Raw genomic sequence first — 17387 nt, 5'->3', positions numbered from 1 at the left:
TAAGATAACTAGTTGTCATTCCCGCGCGTTGCTGCGGGGTTGTTTTTTTCTTGTCTCCGCTTTTGCTTGGAACATCATTCACTCAACGTCAAAAAATACAACTGAGAAAAAAACCCAAGTAAAGATCCCAAATGGACGGAAGCACATGAACCTGGGAAAAATAAGCAACAACCATTAGCAGCTTAAATAACTAAACCAAAACAGGACAAATATATACATGGACAATTAAGAGAAACAACACAAAGACTTTACATTAGTGAGAGAACTAAGAGATGCACCTAGAGTGTGTGTGCAGTGCTTACTCTGCATAGAAGGTCAATCTTTTGTGTACAAAAGAAATTAAAAACAAACCTTTGTCTTTGTTTCAGCGAACATCCAATTGCTGCACTCGTAGAAAGAGATGATCAGCTACTGCGCTACCCAAACACCAAGACAAACAATGACAACCAGGTTCAAGCACATCATCAAATTCCCAAAAGTTTCTCTGATTGCAACAGTAAACTGGTCAGCCTAGATATAACCAAGGCACTGTCCCATTTTCTGATTCTGCCAAAGGCAGTAGAAACCATGGTCATTAAATGCTGAGTAGTCAACCAACTTCCAAAAATAGTGTCAACATTAATCAAAAACACATGCTACTGAATCAATTAAGTGCTTATATTTTGCCACAAAAGTTCTAAGTCCAACTGTAATTGCAATCTTGCGATAAAGCAAATATACGGAGATGTGTGGCTGGGTGTTTAGTAAATGATGCTTAGAGTGATTGGAGACTTGAGAATGCTGAAGTTTCATCTTCTGTCAAAAGCTGCTTGGTGTGCTTAGAATCTTAGAATTAAATAGGTGAAATGTGATTATACAGAAGTATACACGAAGATAGAACTGCTGGCCTAAGTACTGTCGGGCCCAATTCTCATATCTCACATTCCACATTCCCACATTGTCCAAAGGTACGTAAATTGCAGTCCATGAATTTGGATAGACCTGTGAAATGTCAAATTGAGATTAGAAAAGTCAAAAGTCACATTAAAATGAACCATGAACACATAAGTCACATGGTTATTAAGACAACTACTACTGAAGTTTGCCAAAAAAAATTTGTCATGTTAAGAATAGTTGAGTTTATTTAAACAATGCAATGTGAAATAGTGTCCTGCAAATTGTATCTTAATCTGCTTGCTCGTATCCAATTTCCACTATCCATACAGTCCATATCAAAACCATCTTGTTTAAGAAACTTAACAAACAGCAAAAATAGTTAATCTGAACTTTTGAAATAGAAAAGTTGATTTACCCATCAACAAATAAACTATAACCATCAATGTACCATGACTGCAAAGTATCATCTGGATTCTCAAACACAAAATCCCCCGTACATATATAAACACCTTAATTCAAATCATTTATAGTGCTTAGCTGAATTAGAAACAACAAAGCTGACAATATCAAAATTTATTTTTTCAAAGGCGGAGTGCCAAGCTTGTGTTTGACTAATTAATCAAAAACCAAAATCACTCTCTTTCTCATTTTCTCTAATTTGCTTTATTTCTGAGTAAAGAAAGAACATTGCTGTTTAATTAAATGATTTTCTCATTATAACTGCAATTGTAATGCCATCCAATAATATGCCCTGCATTGAACAGGTTATTCAATTTTCAATCATTATGAAATCAAGGCCTATAACCAAAGATAGTAAATGAAAACTACAGTTCCTTGTCGACACAACCAAAACTGCCTTCCCCAATGTTGTTTACAGGATCAAAGTTATTAGTGGGAGCTTTAATTTGCCTCAAGGTGAAAAAAGCCAGTCTGCAGGTCCTCTCAGAGTTGTCCAAAGAACCAAGTTAGGTGATTTGAATCCCAAAAACACAGTTACTATTGTATAGTTTTATAGCTTGATTAAACTATTTACAATAAATAGATGGCCAATTACTCCTTTCTAGTTTAATCAGTTTGATAGCAAAATCATCATTAATCTCATCTCCATTCATTTACATTTGTATTACAAAATTTAGAAACAACAAACTCAATCAAGAAAAAACGAACATATGCATCTTTCAGATGCTATATTTGCCAAAGAAACTAAAGTCATTGAAAAGCTATTAAAAACCAAATTAAACTAAAGCTGTTGAAAACAACATATGCTATATTTGCCAAGGAAAAAGAACAATGTTAAGGATAATATATACCCAGCTTCCACTACGCATTTTTCATATCTAAAATAATAAAATGTCCATGATCCAAAACATTAAGCAACTAAATATTAAGTTAGACAAAGCCATAACAAAATCTAGTCAGGCCGACTCGTGACGCTACTGCTGCTTTATTCATATACAATCTTTCTCGCAAATCGAACACAGATGATGGTTGAATAATCAATTATTAGGATACTCAATCGTAAAAACCACTCAAATCCTTTACTCTCTGTCGCTTGCTGAAAATCACAGTATTCTAAAGCTCATACATATATGTAACATTTGACTCACTACCTACTATTAATAGCAGATACATGCATCATCTATCTATATCCTTTTCCAATTGACCCGATCAATTGGCACCAGCTTGGTCATCAACACTTTGACAAAATGACCTGATCAATTGGTACCACGATTCCATGCATTTATATAGCAACAGAAGTATACATATAATTAAATGATATGAGACTTGTATGTCTTTGACATTTTGTCAAAATGTTGATGACCAAGCTGTCTCCCACATTCGATATCTCGGCACATATTACAGTTCTCTGCTTTCCACGACTCCAAATTTCAACCAAAAACTCGACCTCATATGCATCTAAATTCTCAATTCACACTATCAAGTTCGTGAAATTTCAACAAAAGGCAATTTTGCTCTTCGCATCAACACAACACCGCATTAATTCTACTAAAACAGCCTAAGTTACACCGAATTGACTTGAATCAAAACTAAATTGGAATTCAATTTGAAATTGCGGCTGGTATTCCTCCTCAACATGGCCAAACGATGACAGTCACTAATTGGAATTCCATGTGTTTTCTGTTATTTTATATTTTCTCCCATGCAATTTATAGTTCCCAGTGAACATTGAACTTGAAGTGCTCTTCACAGAACAGGTGTTCATCTATTCCCAAAAAAAAAAAAAGAACAGGTGTTCATCTATGCATTATGAATCGAACTAAATGCACCAAGTTGAATTTTTGATTGGGGTTTTCAATTTCGGATCAGACAACTCGAATCATGCTTGATTGAGTTCAATTATTTGCTCTTAAATCTCAGCTACCCACTACTTCAAAACCCACAGAGCTTTCAACTCAAACAGAGAAAAAGAAAAAACAAATTCTGAAATCCAATTCTCGCATATACCCAGCATGCATGGCAAACCAAACCTTCAATCAGGAACTGAAATTTCAGGAAAAAAGTCATTACCACAACTTGGTGTATCAAATTCTTCTTCCTCTTCCCGTTCCCTGTTCTTCCTCTTCTTCGGATCAGCCTTCACTCCCTCGTTCTCTATTTCGCAGAATAGTGAGAAGACTCAAAAGACACAGAAAACCTCTTTCTCTCTCTCGCAATCCGTGGCTATCACTTTCTGAAGGGGGAGGAGAGAGCGGAAAGAGAAAAAACCGACTGCGGCTGATCGATAGGTTCTTATACCCAGGTGAGCGGCAGCAGCGTTGTAAAATAAGAGGAAAGAGGGGTAAAAGCGTCTTTTCCTATACCGGCTCGGCTCGAGCTGGTACTGTTACTAAGCCATTACTGTTCCTAAGCTACAGTAGACGAACACTCAATTAGTATATATACAATTTCCATTGGTCAACATTTGCAAATTGACCAGCTTTTGGTTGTCTTTTCAAACAACAACAAAAATGGTTTTGGCTGTGCCAAATTTTCAATGGAAATTATCTTATTGATGAGTACCCAACTAAATTGTTGATCCGCATTGGACAGGGACATATCCAAATTATTAGGATAATTCTTGGGGTTCCTAGAGTGAACCCCCCCATATTCACCCTTTTTATTCTTAGCTAATTATGCACTGACATTTGTATTAGAATTCAAAAGAAAAAAAAAATTCAATTGATTTTGCCATTCACTGACGTTATCCACCTCAATCTCATGATTCCCATTTGATATCAGGTCTGATGAGAGATCGATGTCTTCCTATTTGCTCCAACCCCTCTTCTCTGCACCAACAAACCAAATGCATTTCCTCTGATCCAAATTCATCGCTTTCTTTATCCACGACTCTAGGTGTTGGCCTTGGCATTTTCCCAGTTCCAAATATGCAAAGTTTCAATCAATTTAAGGAGTCACAACCTCATTAACTACTATATCCTTCCTAGCCCTAGTTAGTCATTTTTCGTATTATGTGCGAATAAAACACGTACTTACATTTTTTTCAAAAATACTTTAGTACTTCGTATTTTTTTTTTAAAGAGACTCATTAAATTTCCCGTACTTTTGAAGCCAAAAGTATTATACACGTACTATACACGTTTTTTACGTTTTTTTTCTTCGTATTTTACACATTATTGAACAAAAATGAATATAAATTAATATTTTTAATTATTTAATTAATTAAAAATATTTTGCCGAACTTTTCAACGAACTATTTGATAAAATGTCCGAATAATACACGTACGTATTTTTCGCGTACTATACACGTCCCATTTTTTACTAACTATGATCCTAGCCAAATCTCACCTGTTGACTACCTTGGAGTGTCTCTGCTCGATTTTCTAGACGGCGGTGCAGTCATCAATCTCTAGAAGCCAATAATAACTCTCAACCTTGGTTATCCTATCGATAGTATATGCGGTAAAGCTTTTCATTAGGTAAATTTCTATGACACCTCAAGCAACATAGATGGAAGTGTCATCACACTATGTCCTCCCCACCAATAGCGTTCACTTACCCAGGCCTTGTACTTTGTACTGGTCTCTTCTCTCATGTACGAGCAACATAGAATTCTCTATCCCTACACTATCACGCTCTGGCTCGGCCGTCGTATGCCGACCATGGAGCGGATCCTCACTTCTCGGTGGCTGGGCACGGACATTTTTTTTTTTTTTTTTTTTTAAGGGGTTTGGAACCCAGCCTAACTGGGAGGCTCAGCCCCACGCCCGATTCTATTTATTGAAAAGAGAAAATTACAAAAGGGAAAGGGGGACTAGACCAAAACCTCTCCCCAAAAAAGAAAACAAAAGCAACTCTAGACTAAAAAACAAGACAACAAAGGCTATAGTAACATATATGGGTGGCCATAGCACATTTGGATCACCCACAAATGGTATCAGTAGCCATAAGAAAAACAAAAAACAAAATTATAGAGACTCACTGCAGCTGCAGTAGTGCACCATATAATTAAACAATTATAGGTGGCTATGCAGCAACAGTTATAAAGTGCAAGCAAATTGGTAGGACTTTGTCGCCTTTGGTTCACGGGATTCAAACTTAAATCAAATCAAACTTAAATGATAGGCTTGTAGCGTCATACTCTGACAAGACAAAAGCTTGCTCCAAGTATAAATGCTGAATGCAACAAAAAAGATCTGATGCTTCCAAAATCACCGAAAAAATATAATAATTGAGCAAGTGCAAATTTTTTTTTTTAAGGTATGGGAAAACTTAATATGCATGGTTTCTTGGGAATTAAAACTGCGCGTCTATTAATATAATTGAGTTTTAATATGCAGCTCGGGATTTCGCATAGAGCACATGACTCTGATATAGCTCGGTCTGTGTTATATTCTATTTCAGAGTGATTTTGTGGTTACAAATCTAATGTTCAGTAAGAATGAGATGGAGTATACTCTCGGGGATTAGATCGGCAACTCAATTCAACATGAAATCCCGGAGTATACTCTCGGGGATTAGATCGGCAACTCAATGCTACTCGCTTATTTTGTTCACTTAGTTTTTCTTTTAGATTTCTATTGAACGTTTTGATGTTTTGTTTAACTTTTTTTAAGAATCAGCTGACAACTCGGACCACGCCGACGATGTCAATGTATCTAAGCTACTACCACTAGAATTTAAGGAGCTACAGCCTCGTTACCTGCTATATCCTAGCCAAATCTCACTTGCTGACTACCCTTGGAGTGCTTTTGTTCGATTTTTCAGACAGCGGTGTGGTCATCACGGAAAGAAATAGAGATGACACAAAAACAAAAACAAATAATGTTTGTTTGTTTATACGTTTTTATTTCACCATGAGAAAAAAAATTTGCACGCAGTAGGATTATATCAACAAACATGACCCATGAAAAAATACATAATGAATGTGAATGCTCAAACAAGAAGGTATGATACTTTATTCTTCTTAGATGCAAGATTTGTGAGGATTCCTCATCAATCATTTAATTTTTTTAATATCTTAGAACTGTAATATCTTAGAATTTAAGGAGTCCCAGCCTCGTTACCTGCTATATCCCAACCAACCTCATCTGCTGATTTCCTTGGAGTGACTTTGCTCGACTTTCCAAACGGCAGTGCAACCATCAATCTGCAGAAGCCAATAATAATGCTTAACCATGATTATCCGATCGAGCACATATACGGCAAAGCTTTCCGTCTGGTCAATTTTTATAACACCGCAAGCAATATAGATGATGGAAGTGACATTATACTCTGTCCTCCCCACCATCAGCTTTCACTCAGCCAGGCCATGTATTTTGTCACCGTCTCTTCTCTGGTGTACGAGCAAACTGGTATTATCTGTCCGCACACTATCACTCTCCGGGTCGGTTGTCGCAGGCCGGCCGTGGAGAGGACGCTCACTACTCGGTGGCTGGGCACCAAAATAATGATTGAGCTAGTGCAGAAGGTTTTTACAAGGTATGGGAAAATTTATTGCATGGTTTTGTTGAGAATTAGAACTGTGGGTCAGTTTGTGTATAGCCCCCGACCAGCATTCCGAATGCTTCCTCCGTTTGCAAGACGTTCTTCATGTATTCTAATTGCCCTCTATTCATCCTCATGCATTGGTGTAGAAAAGCAAAAGCGAAAGCTTTGTCCAGCACATCTTTAATTGAGGTCACATTTGTTTTCTAAACAAAATTTTAAATAGATTTTTATGTGAAACTAATTTAATCAACATATATACATAATATACATATAGTTTGCTTTTTATCGTTTAATTCAAGTGGTGGTACAAGCCAAGCCATAGGTCAACTGAACCGGAGAGCGTGCAGTAAATCCTTCCTTGAAAGTTACCTCTAATCCTTCTGATTTTGTTGAAGTCATCTTGATCTGTATATACAGTTAATAACATAAAAGATCATAAACTCACTCAAATTAAACAAAACAAAAAATCATATACTCCTAATAATTGTCTTACCGGCGTAATCGTATACAACATTGTTATCTGTATGATAAATGTTGATTTTGGAATCCCTCCTAATACTACACCTCCCTCATATATAAAACCAAAATTGGTTGTCCCTTTGCGCACCATCTAAAAACAACAATGAAACTTTTAAATACAAGTAGTTTCATTTATGTGTAGACAAGGAAATTGTTGCACGGGGGTAAAGTGCTGGAGAATTTAAACGTTTGGAAGAACGATGAAAGGAAGGGGAGTAAGGCAACCACTCTAGCAATCATTTACCATAACAAGTTAACAACACAATTTTGGCACATAACAACACAATTTTGGCACATGTTCGTTCATGGCAAATGAATTTCATGATAAAGACAGGAGCTAGTCATAAAATTGGCTAATTGCTATAACAAATTCGACACCTAATTCCATTTACAAAACGAGTGTATGAACCTATACACCTAATTCCGAGAAAACACAACCCTTCAAAAGGTGTCAAAAGACCACTCGCAACTGGCCGCAACTTTGTGTGTTCCACCTAAATTACAGCCTTTTGATAAACGAAAGTTACAAACAAGTCCATGTCTAGAGAAACGAAAGGTGCCTACAATTTTTCTCCTCTTCAATTTTCATATCAGTCACTTGATTTAGCACTCTCCAGGCATTAAGCATTTTAGATTGAAAAAACCGCTTAGCAACTAACAATTGATCCCAATGCTAATCAAAACTCTTATATATTCATGTGCACACCACCATGTCTACATAGAAAATTGACTTGTACTTGGGCACCAGTCACCTACACAAGAGGGCAGTCAGCTCAACAAATTCGACACAAAATTTGATACATAATGAGATTATAGATAAAGCAGGATGTGAATGAACTAAGAAACTAAAGCTCAACCAAATCAAGAACCATTCTTTCCCCAATTTTACAGTACCAATTTTCAGAATAATGTAAAGAAGAAGAAGGAATATTACCCTGCGAGGAAGAGAAGATTTCAATTTCTGTTACTTGAGGGTTTGGGTTTAGGGCTCAAGACAACAAAGCATAGAGGATTTGCTTCTGCTTCTTTTAGAGAAGTGAGGAGGTTTTAGGGAAGATGAACAATTTTTTCAGTTTGTATATGAGCAAATACGTCGAGTTTCAATGATGATTGTTTTTCCAGCTAATGTGTAGGTTCGATCAACTTCATCTAAAATTTCAATAAACTTATAAATAGATCAAATATGACTCATGAAAAAATACACAATGAATGCTCAAACGAGGAGGTACGTTTTGTTAAAAAAAAAAAAACAAGAAGGTTCTCAAATGCAAGATTTGTGAGGATTCCTCATCAATCATTTAATTTTTTCTAATATCTTAGAACTATAACATTATAACATCAAATGATGCTCTTATCGAAAAAAATTCATACATTATCTTTGTGTAACTTGATCTAAGATCTCAGTAAACTTATAAATAGGACAAATTTGAACAAATATTGTGACTCATGAAAGTGTTCACACAGCTTCATATAAAATTTCAATAAATTTATACATAGGACTATGACTCATAAAAAGAATACATAGTGAATGCTCAAACGAAAAGGTATCATATTTTAGTCTTCCCAAATGCAAGGTTTGTGAAGAATCCTCATCAAATGTTCAATCGAGTGTGAATACACGCACATCATGTTCATTCGGGTCAAGTGAATTTCCAATTAGGTCAATCAAGTCCGCTAGTCATATCTAGGGCTGGGAATGGGGAGGGTAGGGGTAAGGGGAATAAATTACCATCTCCATACCCGACTTCAATCCCCTTCCCCTTACCCGCCCCAATCCCCGTAATAAGATACTGGGGATTCCCCGTCCCAGTCCCCATTGGGGATTTGCTCCCCGTACCCGCCCCAATCCCGGTTAACAATATTACTACTTTATTATATAAAAATTCATACAAAAAATTAGATTGTAAAATATGAAGTCAAAATCAACCATCAAAATAAAATAAATTTCTTATTTCAATCAAGAAAAAATTGACATGTTGATAAAGATCTTTTATTAAAAGAATCTTCCTTTTTTTTGAACATGTTTATTAACAAAATTTAAATATTGACAAAAAGATAAAGTTTACATAAATAGTTATTTATAAATAATATCAAATAATAATAATAATAATATATTTCAGATAATTCTTATTGGGTGGGTATGGGGATGGGGATCAAAATATCATTCCCGCTCCGTACCCGAACTCAAATACTAGGGATCTCCATCTCCGTTACCCGATTTCCCCTGAATTTTTCCCTGTTAGAGTCGAATACCTGATGGATATCCGATGAGAATTTTTGCCATCCCTACTCATGTCCAATCCAACAAATGACATTCAAGAACCCATAACAGCCCAAGGTAGCCCAAACCGTTAAGTTATTAGTCCCACAAAACCAAAATGTCCAAATTACCCTTAACTCCAACCACCTCCACCCTGAGAGTTTTGGAGGGTTTTTGCAGAAACCACACACACACACGGAGACCCAAAAATGGAGTTCGAGAAGCGAAAAGCGGCGACGCTGACGTCACTGAGATCGGAGGTGACGGACAAGTCGCCGAAGGGCACGGTGGACACTCCGATCATTCCTCTCCTCGACGTCATCAACGGCCACCGCGACTACTTCACCACCAGCTCCTGCTCCGGCCGAATCTCCATCCTCTCTCAGCCCGCTCGCCGGGTCTCCAAGAAGAAAGCCTCCGGCGGCGCGTGGCTTTACATCTCTCACGACCCGGCCGATCCCGACTCCGTCCTCGACCTCGTCTTCTGCACCTCCGATCAGAATGAGCCGGAGCTCCAAGACGACCAAAACGACGTCGTTTTCAGATTCGAGCCTCTGATTATCGCCGTCGAGTGCAGGGACGTGGCGGCGGCGCAGGTTCTGGTGTCGAAAGCCATAGCGTCCGGGTTCAGAGAGTCCGGCATTACGAGTTCGAACAAGCGTGTGATTATCGCGATTCGCTGCTCGATACGATTGGAGGTTCCGCTGGGGAGTAGTCGCGAGATTATGGTGTCTCGCGAGTATTTGAGGTTCCTTGTGGGCGTGGCGAACGAGAAATTCGAGGCCAACCGGAAGAGGACCGAGGCTTTTCTGGAGGCTCTGCAGAGTGGGGAGAGCGGAGGAGGGTTTGCGCTGGCTCCGGCTGGTGGAAATTACGAGAATGCCTCTTCCGGTACGTTTTTCCGATGATTCTGAACTGTTGAATTTGATGGTGTGCTTGTGTAAAATTTTGAATTTGAGGAAATGTGTGTTGCAGGACACCTTTGATGTTAATGTGAAAGCAAAAAAAGTCTGAGTCTTTGAAACATTGGCAGGGTTGAAGGGAGATAATGGATGCTCTAGTCTGTCTGTTGTTCCGACAGAGGTTTCCGGGGAGAATGAGGAGAATCTTTACCTCTGGGGTCATTCGGCTTGCGCGTTGGAGAAGAAGGTGGATAATGGGATTCTTGTGTTTGGTGGATTCGGAGGCATTGGAAGACATGCGAGGAGAAATCAGTGTTTGCTGGTTGATGCATTGTCTGGTAGTTTGAGAGGGATTAGCATAGAGAGTAGTCCTTCACCGAGATTGGGCCACACGGCTTCTTTGGTTGGACATTGTGTGTTTGTTATTGGAGGCAGGGCTGATCCTGAGAAAATTCTGAGTGATGTATGGGTCCTCGATATACAGAAGAAGGAATGGAAACTCGCCGAATGTTCTGGTGATGTATTTCCTCCCAGGTAAACTTTCTGGTGATGTAAGTGAGCCTTTTCTTTTTTCCTTGTCTGGTGATGTTGTGTTAACACATTCGAGTCTTTTAATACATGTTAGTTGTACATATGCAGGCATCGACATGCTGCAGCCGTGGTAGGATCAAAGATATATGTGTTTGGTGGACTTAACAATGATGCAGTCACATCTTCCTTGCATGTACTGGATACAGATAATCTGCAGTGGAGAGAGATAGTTGTCACTGGGGAAGGTCCGTGTGCCCGACATTCACACTCAATGGTGCCATCGGGATCTCAGCTATATATGTTTGGAGGATATGATGGTGAGGAAGCACTTGGAGACTTGTACAGGTTTGATACTGAAAAATCTAAATGTAGATGGAAAAAAGTGAAGGCGTCTGGGAGAAGTCCCCATGCAAGGTTCTCGCACTCCATGTTTGTGTACAAAAATCATCTTGGAGTTATTGGTGGTTGTCCAGTTAGACAACATTGCCAAGAGTTGGCAATACTTGATCTACGGCTGTGCATGTGGAGGCATGTGAAACTAGAATCCACTGGTGAAGATTTGTTTGTACGTAGCACTGCCAATGTTGTTGGTGATGATCTTGTTATGATTGGTGGTGGGGCATCTTGTTATGCATTTGGTACAAAGTTCAGTAAGCCAATGAAAATCAACTTGCTTCCCTTGAAGCTTAGAGATGATAAACCACTTGTCAGAGAACGGCATACTGACCAAATTGATATCGTGAGGAGCGAAAAGAGTAGACATCCACAGGTTCAAAATGTTAAAACATTAACCGAAGCTCCTGACCTAAATTTTAAGAGTGAATTACCCATGGCTGATGGCATTGGTCAACAGGTGGATGCATATTGGGTTCTGAAACTTGAAAGAAAGTATGCGAAAATAGGGAAGGACATACTAAAGAAGTTTGGTTGGTTAGATCTTGCAAGGAAGGTTTACTCCTTGGAAGGTGGTTTACATATTTGTTTCCCTGTGAGTGCAAAATTTTCTGATGTATTGAAAGAAAATCAGCATCATATGGCAAATTCATTTGAAGGACAGAGTGGTCACATTTGTAAGCCAGATATAGGAAGGGAATGTTTGATTGATGAGGTCACCTGTTCAAAAGCCTTAGACATTCTAAAGGAATGTGGTGCCATGAAGCTGGTAGATGAGGTTGTTGAAGTCAGAAAAACTGCAAAATCTCCCTTGAAAATAATGAGTGATGCCGTGGGGTCTCTGCTAGAGGATAAAGGCCTACCTGCAGGACTGTTGGAGGAGCTACCAACCAGGTTTGTATTTTATGTATCCTTTCTTGCAAGTAGGAATAGAAAATCAATTTCTTCAGAATGGTCTGTGGGTAATTAACTGGGCACTGCTTACTCTTGTTTAGTTCTAAGATCATGTCAAAGAAGAAATTCTCTTAATGGAGGGTTGGTAGTTTATAAGAGGAACACTTCAGGAAAAAACTTTGTCCTAGAAATTTCACGTTTCATTGGTCAAAAGCCTATTTAGATAAGGGTTCACAGGTAGTAACTAGAGACAATGACTGTGTGCTAGTGATACTGATAATAGAATCATTTTGTCCATTTTAGATGGGAGCGACTTGGAGATATTGTTGTGCTTCCAGTGACATCATTCAAGAATCCGTTATGGGACTCAATTGCTGAGGAGCTTTGGCCTGCTGTTGCCAAATCAGTAAATGCTGTTCGCCTTGCTCGCCAAGTAAGTAATATACAGAACTACAGAACTATTTTATAATATGGGGTTTGCTCATTAAACTTACAAGATTGTTAGCTAGTACTTTGTTTACTGATATTCATGACTTAAATGTGTTGATATTTCAGGGCCGAGTTGCATCAACTGGTACAAGGGACAGTACTTTGGAGATTCTTATAGGAGATAATGGCTGGGTTGATCATCGTGAAAATGGAATTCTCTATTCTTTTGATGCTACTAAGTGCATGTTCTCCTGGGGCAACCTTTCTGAGAAGCTCCGCATGGGCTCTCTGGATTGTAGAGATGAGATCATTGTGGATTTATTTGCTGGAATTGGATATTTTATGCTGCCATTTCTTGTCAGGTTCGTTTTTATAAGAATTCAATACAGTACTCTCCCCTCAGTTATATGAATAGAAATTTATCGAGTTGCTTTTTGTTACCTTACTCTCCAATTGGAGATTTCTTCGGTTATGGGAATCTAAAATGTGTAAACCATTAAAATGATAAGTACAGTCAGTCTGTAATTTACCTTCTTTATATAAGAAAGTTGGGAGGCACATACTCTTTAAGAATTTCTAATGTTGATAGTCATAGTTGTTTCATAGATGTGAGAAAAATGCATGTCAAACTCTTCTTTCTTGGCGGAAAACTTTATGGATGTTACAAGGATTAGTATGATAGGAAAGTGTTTATGGCACTCATTGCATGGACTTTTGATGCTTTCTCAATTTAGCCCATCAAATGATGGTTGCTGGCACAAACACTGTAGATGCATACTGCTTGATCATTTTTATTCTTCCGGGGTACCCTGAAGTTTCTTTCCTCCTCCAAAGATTGCACTCCCTGAAGATGTTTAATGTTGGTTGATCAGGGCCAAGGCAAAACTAGTTTATGCTTGTGAATGGAATCCTCATGCTGTTGCGGCACTCCGGAGAAACGTACAAGCCAATTCTGTCAGTGATCGATGCATCATTCTTGAAGGAGATAACCGGACAACGGCACCTACAGTATGACAGAAATTTCAATATTGATAATCGGTTATCTATTATTAGTTTGGGATAAGATGGCTCCTTTTTAGCTTTTGCCTTTCAGAAGCCAACTTTTGGTGATGTTGTATTCTTGAGGCATCACATGTCCCCATTTAAAGGGAGGTTGCTATAACATGGATTGTTTTGTCACAGGGAGTGGCTGATCGGGTCTGCCTTGGTCTCATTCCGTCAAGTGAATCTAGCTGGGCCACTGCTGTTAGGGCATTAAGGTCATAATATGTCCTCAATATTACATATTTAGTGTTCTCAACATTTTCTGTCATTTTAAACGTCTTCAGCGACACCCTCTTTCAATGGACCAATGTAAATACACATATTGATTGCAAGTCTGGTAATGCAGGGATGAGGGTGGGATGCTACATGTGCATGGGAATGTGGTGGACTCAGAGGAGAATTCATGGACCAATCACGTAACAGAATCAATAGCTGAAACTGCTAGATCTCAAGGTATTGATTCTGGACTCACCTGGACTATATATGTATCAGAATCAATAACCATTTCCAGTTTAGCGGGTGTAAGTGAACTTACGTTTGTTTGCAGGTCATTGTTGGGAGGTTTCAATAGAACATTTGGAGAGAGTGAAATGGTACGCCCCACACATCCGCCACGTTGTTGCAGATGTAAGATGTAGACAGACCCAGAAATAACAAAATAGGCACTGGTCCTGATCAGTTGGAGGCAACAAATTATTCAGGACCCATCAATTTTGTTAGGGATGCCACAATGCAGTAGGTAAGCTGGCTCGGACTAGATTGGCCTGCTTGAGAAAAAATATTAAAGATGATTGTTTGGTTTCTGGGTACTAAATATATCCCTTTCTTAATGAAAATCGATATTAGCAAAGCATTTTATGATTTGTATCAGATGGCATTGTATGTCCTGGAACTTTGGAGTAATGCATAGGTTCTTAACTTCTTATTGATTCATAAACCCCATCAATTTTTGTTTTTGGTCATTATTGATTCATTCATACCTTATCATTGACTACTTTTTGTATACAGATACATAATACATACATCTATATATACTTGTGTTTAGAGGTTCTTTTGGGGTTTTTAGTCATATCCTCATAGGCATTAGGCATGGCTCATGGGCTCAAGTATTCAAATGTTCAAGTAGGTGTCATTATCTACTGGTTCGTTCTACGTATAGATTTTTTTTTTTTTGGAGAAAGGTTCGTTCTACATATAGATTGGACTTGCCAAAGTCTAAACTATATCCTTTAGAATGGACAATATGGAGCCTTATATACTGTTAATCAGGTTCTAAATACCATCAGTAGAGACACAATTGTAATAATGTAATCTATTCAATCCAAACATTTTGCTCAGATTCTATATGCACATGCCACATGGTAGGAAGGGTGATAGTAAAATATCGAGCAGTGGCCCTTTTTTTTTTTTTTTTGATCTGATCGAGCAGTGGCCTTGAGCATTTCTTACATACACCATGACAAATTTGCTCCCATCTTTGTTTCTTATGCTGGAAACTTTTGCTCCTACTTGTTTGTTGCCCTGTCAGACTCAATACTATTATAAATTTCTCCCTTTAAGAATTCAATAATGTTTTTTTTTTTTGCTCGAAGAATTCATCAAATGTGCTCTATTATTTTGCGTTAATACTTATATTCACATGAAAACTAACAAAGCAATGTAATGTAATTAAAAAAAATAGATAAGTGGTCTAATTGGGCCATTGGGGTGCCTGATTTTCATATATTAAATTATTAACACTATGACTAAGAGCATCTTCAGCCAAATAAAATTAGACCAAGTCTCTAAATATTTGTATAGGACAATTTCCAATGCATAGGTCATGTGTACCAATTGATGATTCATGGTGTAGACTAATAGTTTATCACCTTCTAGGGTGCATGACAATCAATGGGGGATTCAATGCTCATGAGTATGAGTTGCCCTACACATTGTGGATCTCTAGGGATTGGTCATAAAGTCATCTAATTGGAAGTTTTTATATGAATAAACAGGTTGCTTATAGATCATAGTCCAATTTAAGGGTTATTCTAAACTACACCTAGCAATAGGCTTCCCAATTCCAAATTGGTTAATTAGTCAATGAATTAGATCTTCATCCATGTCTTGGTTATCATTCAGAGATAACAACATAGCATAAACCTTCATAGTAGGAAACGTTGCTTATTGGGTCTAATCCGAAGTGAACCCCTAACAAATAACAACCATTAGAGACTTAACTACTTCTTTGTTAAATTAGCGGAAGAACTCTAAATATAAAATTTTCAGTAATTTATCGTAGTTATAAGATTGATAAAATATCAGTTGACTAATTTGGTTCCAAATAGTAAGGATTAATTAATATATGATAATGCCTCACAGACACGTCAATGCTGGTGGGTGAGCTCCATTCATCATCTCTGAGTTCATGGCATTCATGCATGGAGACACATAGATCGCTTGTACAGTTTCTCAACTCAATGCAAAGTGTCGGTGGTCACAGAGCAACAGTCTCCTTGCAAATTAGTTCGTTTACCAAAAGATTTTAGTGGTATTAGTATTTTAACCTATTCCTCAATGAGCTGTGATCTTTTAACTTTTTCCTTAAATGGTATTAGGCTATTAGCATTTTATCCTATTCCTTGTATTTTTTTTTTGACGATACTATTCCTTGTATTTGAATTATTCCTTCCAACGTGCTTACTGTAACTTTCTCATTCTTTAATTAATCTCAGATCCTTCAAATCCAGATTCTAAACTTTAATAATTTTCCTTTAGAAAGATATCTAGTTTTATTTCCTTAGAATGAATTTGACTGAATAATGCTTTTCTTTTCTTAAAGTTAAAGATAAGCCCACTTCCTTTTTCTGTCTTTTCTTTGTTAATGCATGTCATAATGTTATTGCCTTTAGAATCCATTTAACTATGGTGTTTAGGCTTGCATTAAGCTACAAACTCAAGGCAACAGTGTAAATGAGGGATCAGTTCTGTGATTTGCTACACAAAACTATCGTATTTGGGTTGAAAAGCATTTGATCTAGTTCCCAGTTTGACAGTGAAAAGTGAAAACACACAATTACGCTACAGGAAATGATACAGACACTTCCTTTTCTTTTATGCTCGATATTCTTTATGTTGCTTATTTTAGTCTTTGTAAATTCATGATAATGACTTGCCGAGGCCATTCTTTTAAACAAGTGCTGAGGCCATCTTTTAGCCTGCCAATATTGAGTTTAAATTTGCCAAATGGAAACTCAATTATGAAGCTCAATAATTTAGATATGAAGTTGGTGGATGGTGGGAGTTTAGATTTGGAAGGAAATTACTAAAAGATTAGATCAGTAGATTCTAGTAGAATGTCACTTGAGGTCATTTATCTTTTTTTACACAAATGCTTTGAAGTTGAAGTCTTGAAAGTGAGAGAGTGGAAATCAAGATCTGAGATGCAAAACTACAACTTCCCCTCTTGAGCATTTTCTGTGACATGCAACAAGTGTTACCAAAGCTTTACTTAATTTCAGCACAAAAGGTCACAAAAGTCAAGTTCAGAGTGAATGCATGCAGTAAAAAAGATGAAAAGCATCAGAGTCATCATAACCCAAACTTGGAAC

At 37.7% G+C, this 17387-nt stretch overlaps 1 protein-coding gene and 1 long non-coding RNA gene across 3 annotated transcripts; one reads left to right on the top strand and one right to left on the bottom strand.

The window, feature by feature from the left end:
• On the bottom strand, positions 1–3771 carry LOC133729902 (uncharacterized). Its single transcript, XR_009856543.1, has 3 exons — positions 3406–3771; positions 352–981; positions 1–151 (listed from the first exon to the last, which is right to left on the bottom strand). It is a non-coding gene; the product is annotated as an uncharacterized LOC133729902 (long non-coding RNA).
• A 5984-nt stretch (positions 3772–9755) lies between these two features.
• On the top strand, positions 9756–16466 carry LOC133729899 (tRNA wybutosine-synthesizing protein 2/3/4). 2 transcript variants are annotated; one of them, XR_009856542.1, is made up of 10 exons: positions 9756–10495; positions 10638–11040; positions 11146–12324; positions 12628–12757; positions 12880–13115; positions 13626–13761; positions 13936–14012; positions 14144–14250; positions 14345–14536; positions 16159–16466. XR_009856542.1 is itself a non-coding variant. In XM_062157526.1 (9 exons), exons 1-9 carry the CDS (start codon positions 9814–9816, stop codon positions 14449–14451), a joined length of 3057 nt encoding a protein of 1018 aa, XP_062013510.1. In that variant the 5' UTR covers positions 9756–9813; the 3' UTR covers positions 14452–14734. The 2 variants fall into 2 exon arrangements, 1 of the variants encoding a protein (XP_062013510.1); XM_062157526.1 differs by lacking the exon at positions 16159–16466 and having other exon boundaries at positions 14345–14734.
• Positions 16467–17387: the final 921 nt, after the last annotated feature.

Source organism: Rosa rugosa, chromosome 2 (genome assembly GCF_958449725.1).
Source record: "Rosa rugosa chromosome 2, drRosRugo1.1, whole genome shotgun sequence".
In the NCBI taxonomy this organism is placed as follows: domain Eukaryota; kingdom Viridiplantae; phylum Streptophyta; class Magnoliopsida; order Rosales; family Rosaceae; genus Rosa; species Rosa rugosa.
Note: the sequence above shows the minus strand (reverse complement) of the source record. Positions and strands in the feature narration are given on the sequence as shown.

Bases quoted from the DNA above. Each gene is read 5' to 3' on its own strand.
- LOC133729899 (XM_062157526.1), top strand. From the start codon at position 9,814: ATGGAGTTCGAGAAGCGAAAAGCGGCGACGCTGACGTCACTGAGATCG. The intron at 12,325-12,627 runs GTTTGTATTTTA...TGTCCATTTTAG, and splicing joins TTGGAGGAGCTACCAACCAG to ATGGGAGCGACTTGGAGATA. The intron at 14,251-14,344 runs GTATTGATTCTG...GTTTGTTTGCAG, and splicing joins TGAAACTGCTAGATCTCAAG to GTCATTGTTGGGAGGTTTCA.